This window comes from Scyliorhinus torazame, chromosome 22, assembly GCF_047496885.1.
Source record: "Scyliorhinus torazame isolate Kashiwa2021f chromosome 22, sScyTor2.1, whole genome shotgun sequence".
Taxonomy (NCBI): Eukaryota; Metazoa; Chordata; class Chondrichthyes; order Carcharhiniformes; family Scyliorhinidae; genus Scyliorhinus; species Scyliorhinus torazame.
The window spans coordinates 67,281,603-67,295,533 of NC_092728.1; the positions used below are offsets into that span (position 1 = coordinate 67,281,603).

Sequence of the window (13,931 nt, forward strand, 5' to 3'; positions counted from 1 at the left end):
GCCACACTGCAGAAGGCAGAACTACTATGGTATTTTTGTGAGGGCCACGAAGAGTCCAGCACGTGTTTTAAGGATACAAAGTAATAACATTTATTTACAATAACATATATATATATAACAGCAGCAGCAACTTCCCTTGCTGCACACTCCTGCCTGCTGGTTCCTAAACTGGCCAGCTTTATTTATACGAGGAGTTTACTAATGGTTTCTCCGCCCCCCTAATTGGGGAAGCTCATACTCCCACAGGATTGTGGGATTGTCATTAGTCCCCAGCCAATGGTAAGTAGGCAGGTTATAACATCCCTCCCCCCCAAAGTCCAAGGAATCCACCGAAGACCCTGGCGAAGGAGGGCGTCGGACTCGTTTTGCTGCAGGCCGGACAACATTTGTACGCGGCGCTGGATCAGGCGGCATGTAACGAGGTGGAGACCAGCGCTTCCGTGATGACCGGCGCAACGGTTGTACATCCACGGCCCGTGGACCCGAGGATTCCCCCTCTGATGCATCCTGTGTCTCCATCTCGGAGTCAGAGTCTGCTGCCTCCGTCATGTCAGCGTCTCTATCTCCATTCGGTCCCGTAACGACCTGCGCAGGCTTCGAGTGAGGCACCAGTGGAAGATTGTGAGGACTACCTTCCCTTGTCTCTGGTCTCTGTGGCTGTAGAAATGAGCTCTGGGGGCAGGGAATCCTTTGAGGGGATAGTCTTCTGGACCGAAAGTGGTCTACATGTTTGCGCTGGAGACGACCGTGGGCTTGCACCTGGTAAGATATAGGGCCCGTTTGGCGAAAGATTACACCAGGAACCCATTGGGCACCACCAGCAAAATTCCGAACGAACACTGGGTCACCGGGCGCAAACTGCCGAATCGGCCGATACCGAGAAAATCCCTGTCCCTGCCGTTCTTGTGTGCGGCGTACTTTTACGCCAATGTCCGGGAAAAACATACTAAGGCGGGTGCGAAGTCTCCGGCCCATTAGGAGTTCTGTGGGAGTTACCCCAGTCACCGCATGGGGGGTGGTCCCATACGTAAACAAAAAGCGAGCAAGTCTCGTGTCCATTGATCCGGAAGACTGCTTCTTTAGGCCTCTTTTGAATGTCTAGACTGCGTGCTCTGCCAACCCATTTGAAGCCGGGTGGTAAGGGGCAGTGTGGATATGGCGTATGCCGTTCATCTTCGTGAACCTCGCAAACTCCTCATTCGTGAATGGAGTGCCGTTATCCGTGACCAGCTCCTCGGGGAGGCCATGCGTACTAAAAGACAAACGCATCTTTTCAATTGTTGCGCAGGACGTTGTCCCCTGCATCTTATGCACCTCTAGCCATTTAGACTGGGCGTCAATTAATAGAAGGAACATGGATCCTTGAAAAGGGCCTGCGAAATCTGCATGCAAGCGTGCCCAAGGCCGCCCTGGCCATTCCCAGTGATGTAGGGGCGCGGCCGGCAGAAGCTTCTGATGCTCCTGGCAAATGGAGCAGTTTTGGGCCACGTTCTCAATGTCGGTGTAGAGGCCTGGCCACCAGACATAACTCCGGGCCAACATTTTCGTTTTCGTCACACCTGGATGCCCATTGTGCAAGTCTGTTAGTATCAGCTCCTGGCCTTTTTCCGGGACAATCACACGCGTCCCCCACAAGAGGATGCCGTCTTCCACGCTGAATTCTGACAGCTTGGAGGAAAATTCCCGCAACTCGCCTGGGAGCTGTCTATGCTGCCCACTATACAGGACTATGTGCCGAACCTTTGACAGGACTGGCTCCGTCTGGGCCCACTCACGGATCTGTGATGCCGTGACAGGCAAGGTGTCCATAAAATTTAGGGTTGCAACCACCTCACCGGTCGTGGGGGTCGACATGGGGCCGGTCGATAAAGGCAATCGGCTCAGTGCGTCAGCATTTGCTATCTGCGTACCTGGTTTGTGCTCCAGAGAATACTCGTATGCAGCAAGCAACAAAGCCCAGCGCTGGATCCGTGCGGAAGCAATGGGCGGTATTGGCTTATCCTCTCTGAAAAGTCCCAGCAGAGGCTTATGATCAGTCACGATAGTGAAATGGCAGCCATACATGTACTGGTGGAAGCGTTTCACCGCAAAAACCACTGCCAGGCCCTCCTTCTCGATCTGCGCGTACTTTTTCTCCGCTGCAGTCAATGTGCGGGAGGCGAAAGCTATCGGTCGCTCAGCCCCGTTCTCCATCTTGTGGGACAGGATGGCCCCAATACCATACGGGGATGCATCACATGTGACGAGCAAAGGCTTTCCCGGATCATAGTGGGTTAGTAACCCAGACGACGACAATTGTTGCTTTACCCGCCGGAAAGTGGTTTCTTGCGGCTGACCCCAAACCCAGGTGTGATTTTTCTTTAGCAGAAGGTGCAAAGGGGCCAGCGTAGTTGCCAGATTGGGGAGGAACTTCCCGTAATAGTTTACGAGACCGAGAAAAGAACGAAGATGTGAAGTGTCAGTCGGGGCGGGGGCCTGTTGAATTGCACGCACCTTCTCTGCGACGGGGTGCAAACCTTCGCGGTCCACCCGATAACCTAGGGAGACTACTTCCTTTGCCTGAAATACGCACTTTGTGCGACGTAAACGGACTCCAGCCTCCGAAAGGCATCTAAGGACAGCCTCCAGATTTTCCAAATGTTCCTGCTCTGACGTCCCTGTAATCAAAACGTCATCTAAGTAGACAGCGACATGCGGTAAACCTCTCAAAATGCCCTCCATAACACGTTGAAAAATTGCGCAGGCAGAGGATACTCCAAAGGGCAACTGTGTATATTCATACAGGCCCCGGTGTGCATTAATCGTAACATATGGTCCGGAGGCAGGGTCCAGCGCCAACTGCAGGTAGGTATGACTCATATCTAATTTTGTGAACGAGAGTCCACCTGCAAGCTTCACGTAGAGATCCTCTATGCGAGGCATTGGATATCGGTCGAGTCGGGAAGCCGTATTCACTGTAAGTTTACAGTCGCCACACAAGCGAACTGTGGCATCTGGCTTCATTACAGGTACAATTGGCGCTGCCCAGTCAGCAAAACGGAAGGGCCTGATAATACCCAAACTCTCCAAATGAGTGAGCTCCCCTTCTACCTTCTCGAGCAAGGCGTAAGGCACCGGGCGCACCCGGAAATAGCGCGGTGTGGCTCCTGGTTCGACTTGGATATGGGCTACGGCCCCTTTTATTTTCCCCAAACCTGGCTGGAATACATCTGGGTATCGTCCTAGCACCTCAGTCAACCCTTCAGAAACTGTTTGGAGGATGTGCTGCCATTGCAACCACAAATGGCGCAACCAGTCTCGACCCAACAGGCTGGGCCCATGGCCGCACACCACGATAAGTGGGAAACGCCCTGCCTGGCGTCCATAAACAACAGGGGTCATTGTAGTTCCTGCAATGTCCAGTGGTTCCCCCGTGTAGGTGGCCAACCTGGCCTGTGAGTCGGTTAATGTAAGGGTCTGTATACCCTGCTTGATGCGGTCGAATGTCCTCTGGGCGATCACGGAGACCGCTGCGCCAGTGTCCAACTCCATCTCAAGCGGATGGCCATTGACCCGTACTCTCACCTTAATGGGGGCCACATGGGGAGCTGCCACACAATGCAATTGCAGGCAGTCGTCCTCCGTCGCCACGTCCTCAGGAGTAGTCGCCGCAGGTTCATCCACATGGAAGGTATGGCCCCTGGGCTGGTCCCAGTTACGGCCCCTGGGCTGGTCCCAGTTTCGGTCGGAACGACGGCGCCTCTGGCGCTCCCAGGACCACCGTCCGCGACGGGGTCGGCGCCTACAAGTCTGACACGGACATGGCTCCTCATCCATTGGTTCTGGAGAAGGCTCCCTTCGGGGAGGAATGTCCGACGGCCCCTGGCGTCGGTCCGGACGTTGCCTCGCCCAAGATACCGCAGGAGTGCGGGGGGACGTTTTCGACGGAAGGGGTTGCGCCCCAAGGCATGCAGTTCCATTCCCTGTAGCTCCTGCACTCCTCGTTCTGTGCTCTCTCGGGACAATACTATTTGAATGGCCTGTTGAAAAGTCAATGTTGGCTCAGCTAACAACTTTCTCTGGGTGGCCGCATTGTTAATACCGCAAACCAAACGGTCGCGTAACATTTCTGACAAGGTCTCACTATAGTCACAGTTCTCCGCAATCCTGCGTAGCCTGGATAGAAAATCGGCAAGGGATTCTCCAGGGGTCCTCTCAGCGGTATTAAACCGGTAACGCTGGACTATCGTGGTCGGGGTTGGGTTAAAATGTTGCCCCACTACATTCACAAGTTCATCAAACGTTTTGGTGTCCGGCGCAGCTGGGTACGTAAGGCTCCTAATCACCCCAAACGTATGCGGGCCGCAGGCGGTGAGCAATATGACCACCTAGCGCTCGTTTTCGGTGATATTGTTTGCCCGGAAATAGTAACGCATCTGTTGTGTGTACTGGTTCCAGATTTCCAGCGCAGCATCAAAAACATCCAAACGTCCGTACAGAGGCATGGTATAATAGAAAACAACTTCCAACCTGTATCCAACAAAAATCCAGGGAGGTGGCTTCAGCAGTGTGGACAGCTATTCACTTTAACCTTCGTCGCCAGTTTTGTGAAGGCCACAAAGAATCCAGCACGTGTTTTAAGGATACAAAATAATAACATTTATTTACAATAACATATATATATAACAGCAGCAACTTCCCTTGCTGTACACTCCTTCCTGCTAGTTCCTAAACTGGCCAGCTTTATTTATACTAGGAGTTTACTAATGGTTTCTCCGCCCCCTTCATTGGGGAAGCTCATACTCCCACAGGATTGTGGGATTGTCTTTAGTCCCCAGCCAATGGTAAGTAGGCAGGTTATAACAGGTATCTTGCCAAGCATAATCATTGATCATCCAATGCAAGTCCATTGTTGCCAATGCCCACCTACAACATGGTACCTGAAGGAAGGTGAGGCACCTGAAGAAATTACCTATTCAATTGTTTAGTGACCGTTCTGTGCAGATCAAATCTCAGGACTATGACAGCAGCAACAGTAAACCGTTTCTCACCATCAAACTGGGTTTTCCCTTTTCTCCTTTCTGCCCTCGGTCGCCTGCTTTTCCCATTATTCCAGTAGGCCCAAACAGACCAGGAGGACCAAGTGGGCCCATGGCACCCTGATGATATAAAACACAAAAGTGGATGTCAACAATATACAGCGGTCTTCCTTCATGTTTCTTTGCAGAATATAATCTATTTTTGTGATGCAATTCCTATTTGTTTTTAAATTGCATGTTATTTCTAACCTCACTACCTCCAAGGAAGAAATGTTTTCATAACCCTTGCAAATTCCCATTCTGTTGAAGAGCGCCACTGTAAAATAGATTCTGTATAATTGATCAAACTGATGTAGATCATTGCAGAGGAGATGACTGTGGTATTTTTAAAGTGTAGGCTTGCAGACCACAAAGGCACAAAAGAACAAGAGCTTTATTGGAAAGGTGTTTACTCCACAGGCTGATAGGATTAACTGCACATTTGTCCGTGCAAACGGCCGATGATGTTATCAACACGACATGTGATCGGACTCTTAAAATGACCTTGTTCCAACTAGGAAGAAACATGAATACACAACACTTTCCTTTCCCTTTACGTTAAAGGTTCCTGCATTGAAACTCAATATAATATTCACAATCAAAATTTACAATGCGAACAATTAATTAGCACAAGAGCTGCTTTGGATTTCTGTATCGTTATCGCCAAACCTCAGACATCTGCTTTTTTGTGCTGACTGCAACCTCTGGTGTTTTTGGTTTAGTTTGGCCGTCATCCATATTTATCTCAATTGGAGTTGAGATAGTGTTTGGAGGCACAACTCTTGCACAATTATTTCTCCTGTTATCAGGTTGTTAAGAATGTCTAGGTCTTCACTTGGCAGGGTTCGCAGCGGACTGTCCGTGGACTCTGTCTCCGGAAACCTTGTTCTGGTTGCTAAAAGTTGATCAGCTTGTCTCCTCCGCACTACATCATCCCGAGTTTAAACAGTGTAGGAGACCGGTCCTGTCTGAGCTAAGACGAAGCCAGGCATGCACTTCTCACTGGTGGTATAGTTCCTTGCCAATACTTCCTGACCTTTCTGAAACACACAGCATTTAGCCCTGTTCTCATATTGGAAAACTTGACTTTGCTGCTTCCTCTCAACAATTTCTCTTGTTTTAGACAGTTTCAGCAAATCAAATGATGTTTTACCATGAGTAATGCCAGAGAACCTTGGGTTGTCGAATGTGTTGTACACCTGCATGTTGTCAGGAATTGGTTTAGCCATTTAGACAATGATCCTTGCTCATGAGTTACCTTCAATGAGAATGCTTCATTGTCTGAACAAACCTTTCATCCAACCCATGTGTGGCATTCTGGTCAGGGGAGAATCGGATGTGTTGTATACCATTCCCCTTTAGATAATTTGTGAATTCTTACAAAATGAACCGTGGGCCATTGCCACGAGCAAGTTGTTCAGCATAACTAAATCTTGCAAAAATTTTACCCAGTCTTCACCAGAAGAGCTGGGTGGGGAGTTGGAGGACGGATTATAAGAGGCCCTGAGGCAAGTTAATGCATCCTCATCGTGTGCCATGCTCAGTCTGATACAATTCAAGGTGGTCCACAGGGCGCACATGACAGTGGCCCGGATAAGCAGGTTCTTGAGTGGGTGGAGGATAAGTGTGGGCGCTGTGCGGGCGGTGGGGGGGGGGGGGGGGCTGCGAACCATATCCATACGTTTTGGGTATGTCCGAGGCTGTGGGGTTTCTGGCAGGGGTTTGCTGACATCGTGTCAGAAGTATTAAAGGTGAGGAGGTGAGGGTGGTTCCGAGTCCTGAGGTGGCATGTCAGAAGATCCGTGAGCTCAGGGGGTGAGAGTGGCTGATGTTCTGGCCTTTGTCTCCCTGGTGACCTGGAGATGGATCCTACCAGGATGGAGGGACTCGGAGCCCCCGAAGTCGGCGCTATGGGTTAGCGACATGGCAGGGTTTCTCAGACTCGAGAAAATCAAGTTTGCCTTGAAGGGATCGCTGTTCATTGACTTCTTCGAGAAGAATTAATCTGTCCGCGCAGGGGGTGGGGGGGGCTCCTTTTTGTGTAAGCCATGTTGGCTGGGGTTTGTTATTGGGTGGGTGTGTGTGTGTTGATTATCTTATCTTGTTTTGTTCCTTTTGATACCTGGTGGTTAAAATTATAAATGCCTTAATAAAATATTTTTCTAAAATAAAAACCTGACTGAAATGCTGACCCTCTGCCAACTCAGCAAATTAATCATCAATTAAAGGCACAGGGTATTTTCCTTCACAGAGTACCAGGTTGATAGTGACTTTAAAATCGCCACATATGCGTACCGATCCATCTTTCTTTATCATGGATATTATCAGCGTAGCCCAATCACTTAACAAATTTATTTAGCCTCAAGAGGGAGGAGAGTGGAATCCCTGACCTGTCTCCCACCATCCTGGAGATTATTGATGGTCTGCAATGGCATCCTTAGACTGGCACGCTGGCCAGTATGGTATTTTCATCCTTCTGTTCCCCTTGTCCGTTCCCAACTTAGAGAGGGGACGGGGGACGGTTGGGGGTGGCGGAGGGGGGGGGGGGGGGGGGGGCGTGTACAACACATCTTGAAACACAGTGGATATAATTTCTTACTGGCTACTATCCATCCATTTGCTTCAACACAAAATAAAATTCCTTCACGCCAAATCTGGTTCTAAAATATAGGCCAAACTAGCAGGGATGTGAACAAGACTGCGCAATGTGGCGCTAATAAGGAGTAAGCTCAAGCTATCTTTAAATTAAAACACATAGCTGTACTGATTTTATCAGGAAAACAGTAGAACCCTTTATCTTCATGCCTCTTCCCTTTCACCCAGAACCAACGCTTGGCATTGTTTGCTTCGTTATTGCTTCTTCTCTCATATATTTGATGATACCCAGCAACACTGAGCTGTATACATTATCCTTCTGTTTTGATCTAACAAAAACTAGCATCTTACCAATAAGGTTGCAATTTACCATTAAGAATCAGACAACTGAAATGAAGAGAGTTCATACTTCAGAAATGCTTGAAATGTAGTTTCCTTGTTACATGCATCTCAGTAATTGAAGAACAAAGATTACCTTTTCTCCTCTTGGCCCAGGATCCCCTAGATCACCTTCAAGCCCCATTTCTCCCTGTCATATAGAAAACAAGAAAAACAGTAACCAGGTTTTCCCATACATGTGAACCAATTATTCACCTGAAGCCTTCACACTTCAATTTCATGGTTAGAAAGAGCGGCACGGTGGCGCAGTGGCTAGCATTGCTGCCTCACAGTGCCGAGGACCCAGGTTCGAGCCAGGCCCCGGGTCACTGTCCATGTGGAGTTTGCACATTCTCCCCATGTCTGCATGGGACTCACCCCCACAACCCAAAGATGTGCAAGGTAGGTGGATTGTCTTCGCTAAATTGCCCCTAATTTGGGGAAAAATAAAGAAATGGCAATGCAGTTCAGATGCATATAGTGAGAAATAATTTTAGCTTGATAGGGATGCCCAGGTTATTTTGGGTGAGGTACGTCAGATACTTGGTCTGAAATGTCAAAAAGAAAGTGATTTGAGACACCGAGGCCTGTATTTTCACCAATACGAGGGAGGCCCTTCTATCTTCACTGGGGTGGGCCAGGATTCATGCATATGTGGATCAGGAAGGTAACTGGCTCTTATTTTTGCATCCCTGAAGTCTGAATGGATGTTTGATGAGGCCAGGTAAGAGTTGGTCTAAACTTCTTGGATTCATTTGGGGCGCTAAGGTCCCTTTGGATCTTATCTCGGCACAGCTTTGTGGGAGGTGAGATGTCCTTCAGAATTGTTAAAAGTAGCCATAAATGTGTACAACAAGTGCATAAACACATTACTGTCAATTTCATTTTAACTGTCAACTGTCAAAATCAACTGTCAAAACTATCAGAAGCGCCCGTCAAAGGGAGCTGTCAAAGGGAGCAGTCAGAACTGTCAAGAGGATCTGTCAGAACTGTCAAGAAGACCTGTCAAGACGACCTGTCAAGACAGTGCAGAGGACATGTCAGGACCAACTGTCAAAGGGAGCTGTCAACCTGTCAAGGCATTTAAAAGTCCTGCCCTTTAAATTGTTGGTAATCTGCCCAGAGTGTTAAAATAATAATTGCTTTCTCAGGGTACAGGTAGTTGGCATGGAGAATATAGGGAGCTATGGGGAGTGGTAGAGGGCATGAGGTGGCATAGGCTATCATGGACACGGTGTGGGCTGGTGCGCTGTTTATTGTTTCATTGTTGTTTTCAAATTTAAACAAAGTGCTAGACCACAGAGGCAGACCACCTGCCCAGCCTCCCCTCTGCGTCTAGCAGCCTCCACGCTCATCCAAGAGGGGTGTGCCCGACTCCCATTTCATCCCAGCCCCCAAAACCCCGACCCCACTCCTGGAACAAAGATTCCAACTTCTGGCCACTTCTTCCCATATCAGGTTCACGGACACAGGAAATGTCCTGACTCGATGCTCCCAAAGCAGGAGAGAAATTTCAGGCCCAAGAATCATTTAAGTAATTCTGATAAACACCGTGACACATTGACCTGATTCATTCCACAATCTAATCCAGCCATTTAAATTAGAATTAGCCTGTGACAGTTGGTGTTGGTCATGATGGGTTGATAGGAATATGGAGGATATTTAAAATATCAAAGACAATTAAGCGCCCTGAAAATTCATAGTCTTGTGAGCACAGCAATTATGTCGAGCTGTTACCCACCAGGAACCTCTTCTGCTAATCACAGGAACCATAAAGTCGGGGTGCGGAGGAGCATGGTGGGTACAAAGATTTATTCTTTGTACGCTGATTGTGGGCACCTCTTGAGTTCTGGTCACAATGGGTATGCAGGTGCAGTATCTGCTGCCAGTCCTTGGTTCAAAGGCCTCAAGGAATCACCAAAAATAGACCATGACATTTAGTATCTTAGTTCAGGTTATTAACTAAGTCTTTCTGCTGCTAACACAAGAGTAGTGGTGGAATTGTGTTTCAACGGTCAAGGGTGCGTGGATAATTCATTTTCCACTTGTGACATTGTAAGTTTGCGATTTTTGTTTGGTGAGACAGGAACAACCGTTAAGTTACGACTGAAATAAATAAACATCAAAGCGACCAATATGTCAGTTTTTAGTACAACCACCTGGCATTGCCACAATTACTGATAGCCCAGGATACAGCTGTCAAGATGGTTGAGGCTTGCTTGTAAACTTTAAGTGAGTACTATAGTAAAAAGCATGAGGCTGACAGTTGTCCTGTACAGAATAGAACGGGCGAAGGTAAGTTGGCAGCCCGTGTTATAAGAACTAGGAGCAGAAGTAGGCCATCTGGCCCCTCGAGCCTGCTCCACCATTCAATGAGATCATGGCTGATCTTTTGTGGACTCAGCTCCACTTTCTGGCCCGAACACCATAACCCTTAATCCCTTTATTCTTCAAAAAACTATCTATCTTTATCTTAAAAACATTTAATGAAGGAGCCTCTACTGCTTCACTGGGCAAGGAATTCCATAGATTCACAACCCTTTGGGTGAAGAAGTTCCTCCTAAACTCAGTCCTAAATCTACTTCCCCTTATTTTGAGGCTATGCCCCCTAGTTCTGCTCTCACCCACCAGTGGAAACAACCTGCCCGCATCTATCCTATTATGATCTGCATATTCCACTTTACCACTGAACTTATGAGATAAGTGTTTAAAGACTGACTGTTTCTAATGGATTTCTGTCAACTTAGATGAATTCCAGGGAACGCCACTTAAGTGGTAGGAAGATTAGTTCAAAAGACAATTTATTATCTTTTTGGAGACAAAAAGAAATGGATTGTTAAGAGGCAGATAAGAGTGGGTTAATTGACGAGAAAACTGCATACTGTTAGCCCTTTTCCTATTCTGATATTCTTATATGTGGTGAGAATACACATAGGGCAGCACTATAGCACAGTGGTTAGCACTGTTGCTTTAACACGGCAGGGTCCCGGGTTCGATTCCCGGCTTGGGTCACTGTCTGTGCGAAGTCTGCACGTTCTCCCCGTGGCTGCGTGGGTTTCCTCCGAGTGCTCCGGTTTCCTCCGACAAGTCCCGAAAGATGTGCTGTTAGGTGAATTGGACATTCTAAATTCTCCTTCTGTGTACCCGAACAGGTGCCGGTATGTGGCGACTATGGGCTTTTCACAGGAACTTCATTGCAGTTTAATGTAAGCCTACTTGTGACCATAATAGATTATTATTATAATATATATTTTGCTATGCCTTATTAAACTGCTTGCAAAGCAGGACTTGTTATTGCACGCACTTGATATTCAGTGCCAACTAGTAATGCCCCCCAAAATTTATTCTAGTGTGGAACGTGTGACGTGATTACATTTTCACAACTGCAGTAGAGGATGTGGGAAATTCACTAGCAGGTGTGCAACTGAGGTTTCTTCAATGATACAAGTTTTTCTAAGTTTTATCCACCCCTATCCTAAACAGTTTTCTGCATCTGTCTCTTGGCCATACTCATCCCTCTGGCGCAGTTTCACAGGTGTCACCAGCCCTCTGGCATCTTGAGCAAGTGATCATTCATCATGCAAGAGTCGAAAGATTGACCGTTGTACAGTTTCTTTTGACCCCAGAAGCTATCATGGCTATACCCCTACGATGTTCACTTTTGACACTGATGTATGTTTTTGCGGCGTACATTCAATAGTGACCCAAAGTTTTCCTTGTTCCGGTGTTAGAACTTGCTTCTGCAATCCTGAGGATTGTGACTGTGAACTGATTCTATTGTAAGATCATGAAAGGCATTTGACAAGGTTTCCATGCAAATTATTACACAGGTATAACCTTGAGACTGGAATACAAGGGGGAGGAAGTTATGCTTAACTACACGTTTGCCCTGTGTCTGCGTGGGTTTCCTCCGGGTCCTCCGGTTTCCTCCCACAAGTACCGAAAGACGTGCTGTTAGGTGAATTGGACATTCTGAATTCTCCCTCCATGTACCCGAACAGGTGCCGGAATGTGGTGACTAGGGGCTTTTCACAGTAACTTCATTGCAGTGTTAATGTAAGCCTACTTTTGACAATAAAAATTATTGTTGTCATATACCAAACATATATTACCATTTTTCCAGATTCTCCTCTCTCTCCTGGAGGCCCTTGTAATCCGCCATCTCCTGGTTCTCCTTTAGTTCCTATTGGACCAAGTATCCCAGGGCTTCCTGGGGGGCCCTTTAAAGCCAAACCAAACATGGTTCAAATTGTATGTTTAAGATAAACCAAAACACAATGTAAACATAAGTGAAATAGTAGAAGGTAATGATTATATATTCTGTATTAGGTGACTTTCATTGTACTTTGCATATTGTTTGCATAGATTCAGTCAAGTGCAGGGTTTGTAGATAGTTTCTGGCTATTCACCACCACATTCTCAATGAACCAAGAAGTTAGAGAACCTGGACCATTCATTTCAGAAGCACTGCCTTTGCCATGTGAGACCAGGCAATGAAGTCCTATAGATAGTATTAGTCACAATGACTTTTATTGAAAATCAAATCTGGCCTCAATATTAACCAAAATACACATGATTGGTAGGTCATCATAAAAGGCTAACAGCATTTAAATAATCGACAATCAGCAATGACTAACACCATCGAAACATGCCAATTATAAATTGATTTGGCTGACTGTATTATAGTGTGGCATTCAGCTGTAGAGTGCAGGTGAATGAAAAGACAGATTGTGCTTGGAGATCGTGTCAACAGAGGGGCCTTCATCTTTCTGACCTGAACTATAGTTTCTCATTAAGATGCAACTATGGGTTTACAGCATGCCCGTGAAAAACATAAAAGAGGGGGAAATGCATCCCCACACAGTAGCCTTGATCTGGACCAATTATTAGAATAATAATGTGGTAATTGTGTTAAAAATATCAAATCTCTACCATGTAAATAACAGCTTCAAATTCCAAAGTACAATAACCATATTAGCCACAATTGTCAGGAGAGAGACATTAGCTTTGTGGTAACATATCCACTTATGGGTCAGTATTGGGCAGCACGGTAGCATTGTGGATAGCACAATTGCTTCACAGCTCCAGGGTCCCAGGTTCGATTCCGTCTTGGGTCACTGTCTGTGCAGAGTCTGCACATCCTCCCAGTGCGTGCGTGGCTTTCCTCTGGGTGCTCCGGTTTCCTCCCACAGTCTAAAGATGTGCAGGTTAGTTGGATTGGCCATGCTAAATTGCCCTGAGTGTCCAAAATTGCATTAGTGTTGGGTAAGGTTACTGGGTTATGGGGATAGGGTGGAGGTGTTGACCTTGGGTAGGGTGCCCTTTCCAAGAGCCGGTGCAGACACGATGGGCCGAATGGCCTCCTTCTGCACTGTAAATTCTATGATTAAAAAAAAAGAAGGTGCAGTTCTTTTTGAAACTAGCATCCTGGCAAATGGGAATCAGAGTTCTAGCTCTGAATGCAGGCAGACATCCAATTGGAATACTGCTATCTGGTGTTTTTAAAAATAAATTTAGAGTACCCAATTCATTTTTTCCAATTAAGGGGCAATTTAGCGTGTTCAATTCACCTACCTTGCACATCTTTGTGTTGTGGGTGCGAAACCCACGCAGACACGGGGAGAATGTACAAACTCCACACGGACAGTGACCCAGAGCCGGGATCGAACCTGGGACCCCGGCGCCGTGAGACTGCAGTGCTACCACTGCGTCACCGTGCTGCCCTCCCTATCTGGTGGGTTGAGCGAATTATTTGTGTCACACCACCCTATTGGCTGATGATTACAGCCACGGAAAGAATTATTCTGGCCGGTCACACTAATAATACTCCAACTATTTCACTATTATCCCAGGAAATAATTTTGTCATGGGAATGTCACTTTAAGAAATGTTTGTCTGCCC

General features: G+C 47.1%; 1 protein-coding gene across 4 annotated transcripts in view; it reads right to left on the bottom strand.

The window, feature by feature from the left end:
- LOC140399099 (uncharacterized) overlaps positions 1 to 13,931 on the bottom strand; it is a 484,003-nt gene that overhangs the window by 68,566 nt on the left and 401,506 nt on the right. For all 4 annotated transcript variants that reach the window (XM_072488263.1, XM_072488261.1, XM_072488260.1 and 1 more), the window contains 3 exons: positions 12,143 to 12,250; positions 8,128 to 8,181; positions 5,031 to 5,138 (listed from right to left, as the gene is read on the bottom strand). In XM_072488263.1, coding sequence (XP_072344364.1) covers positions 5,031 to 5,138; positions 8,128 to 8,181; positions 12,143 to 12,250 — 270 coding nt within the window. The remainder of the gene's footprint in view (positions 1 to 5,030; positions 5,139 to 8,127; positions 8,182 to 12,142; positions 12,251 to 13,931) is intronic.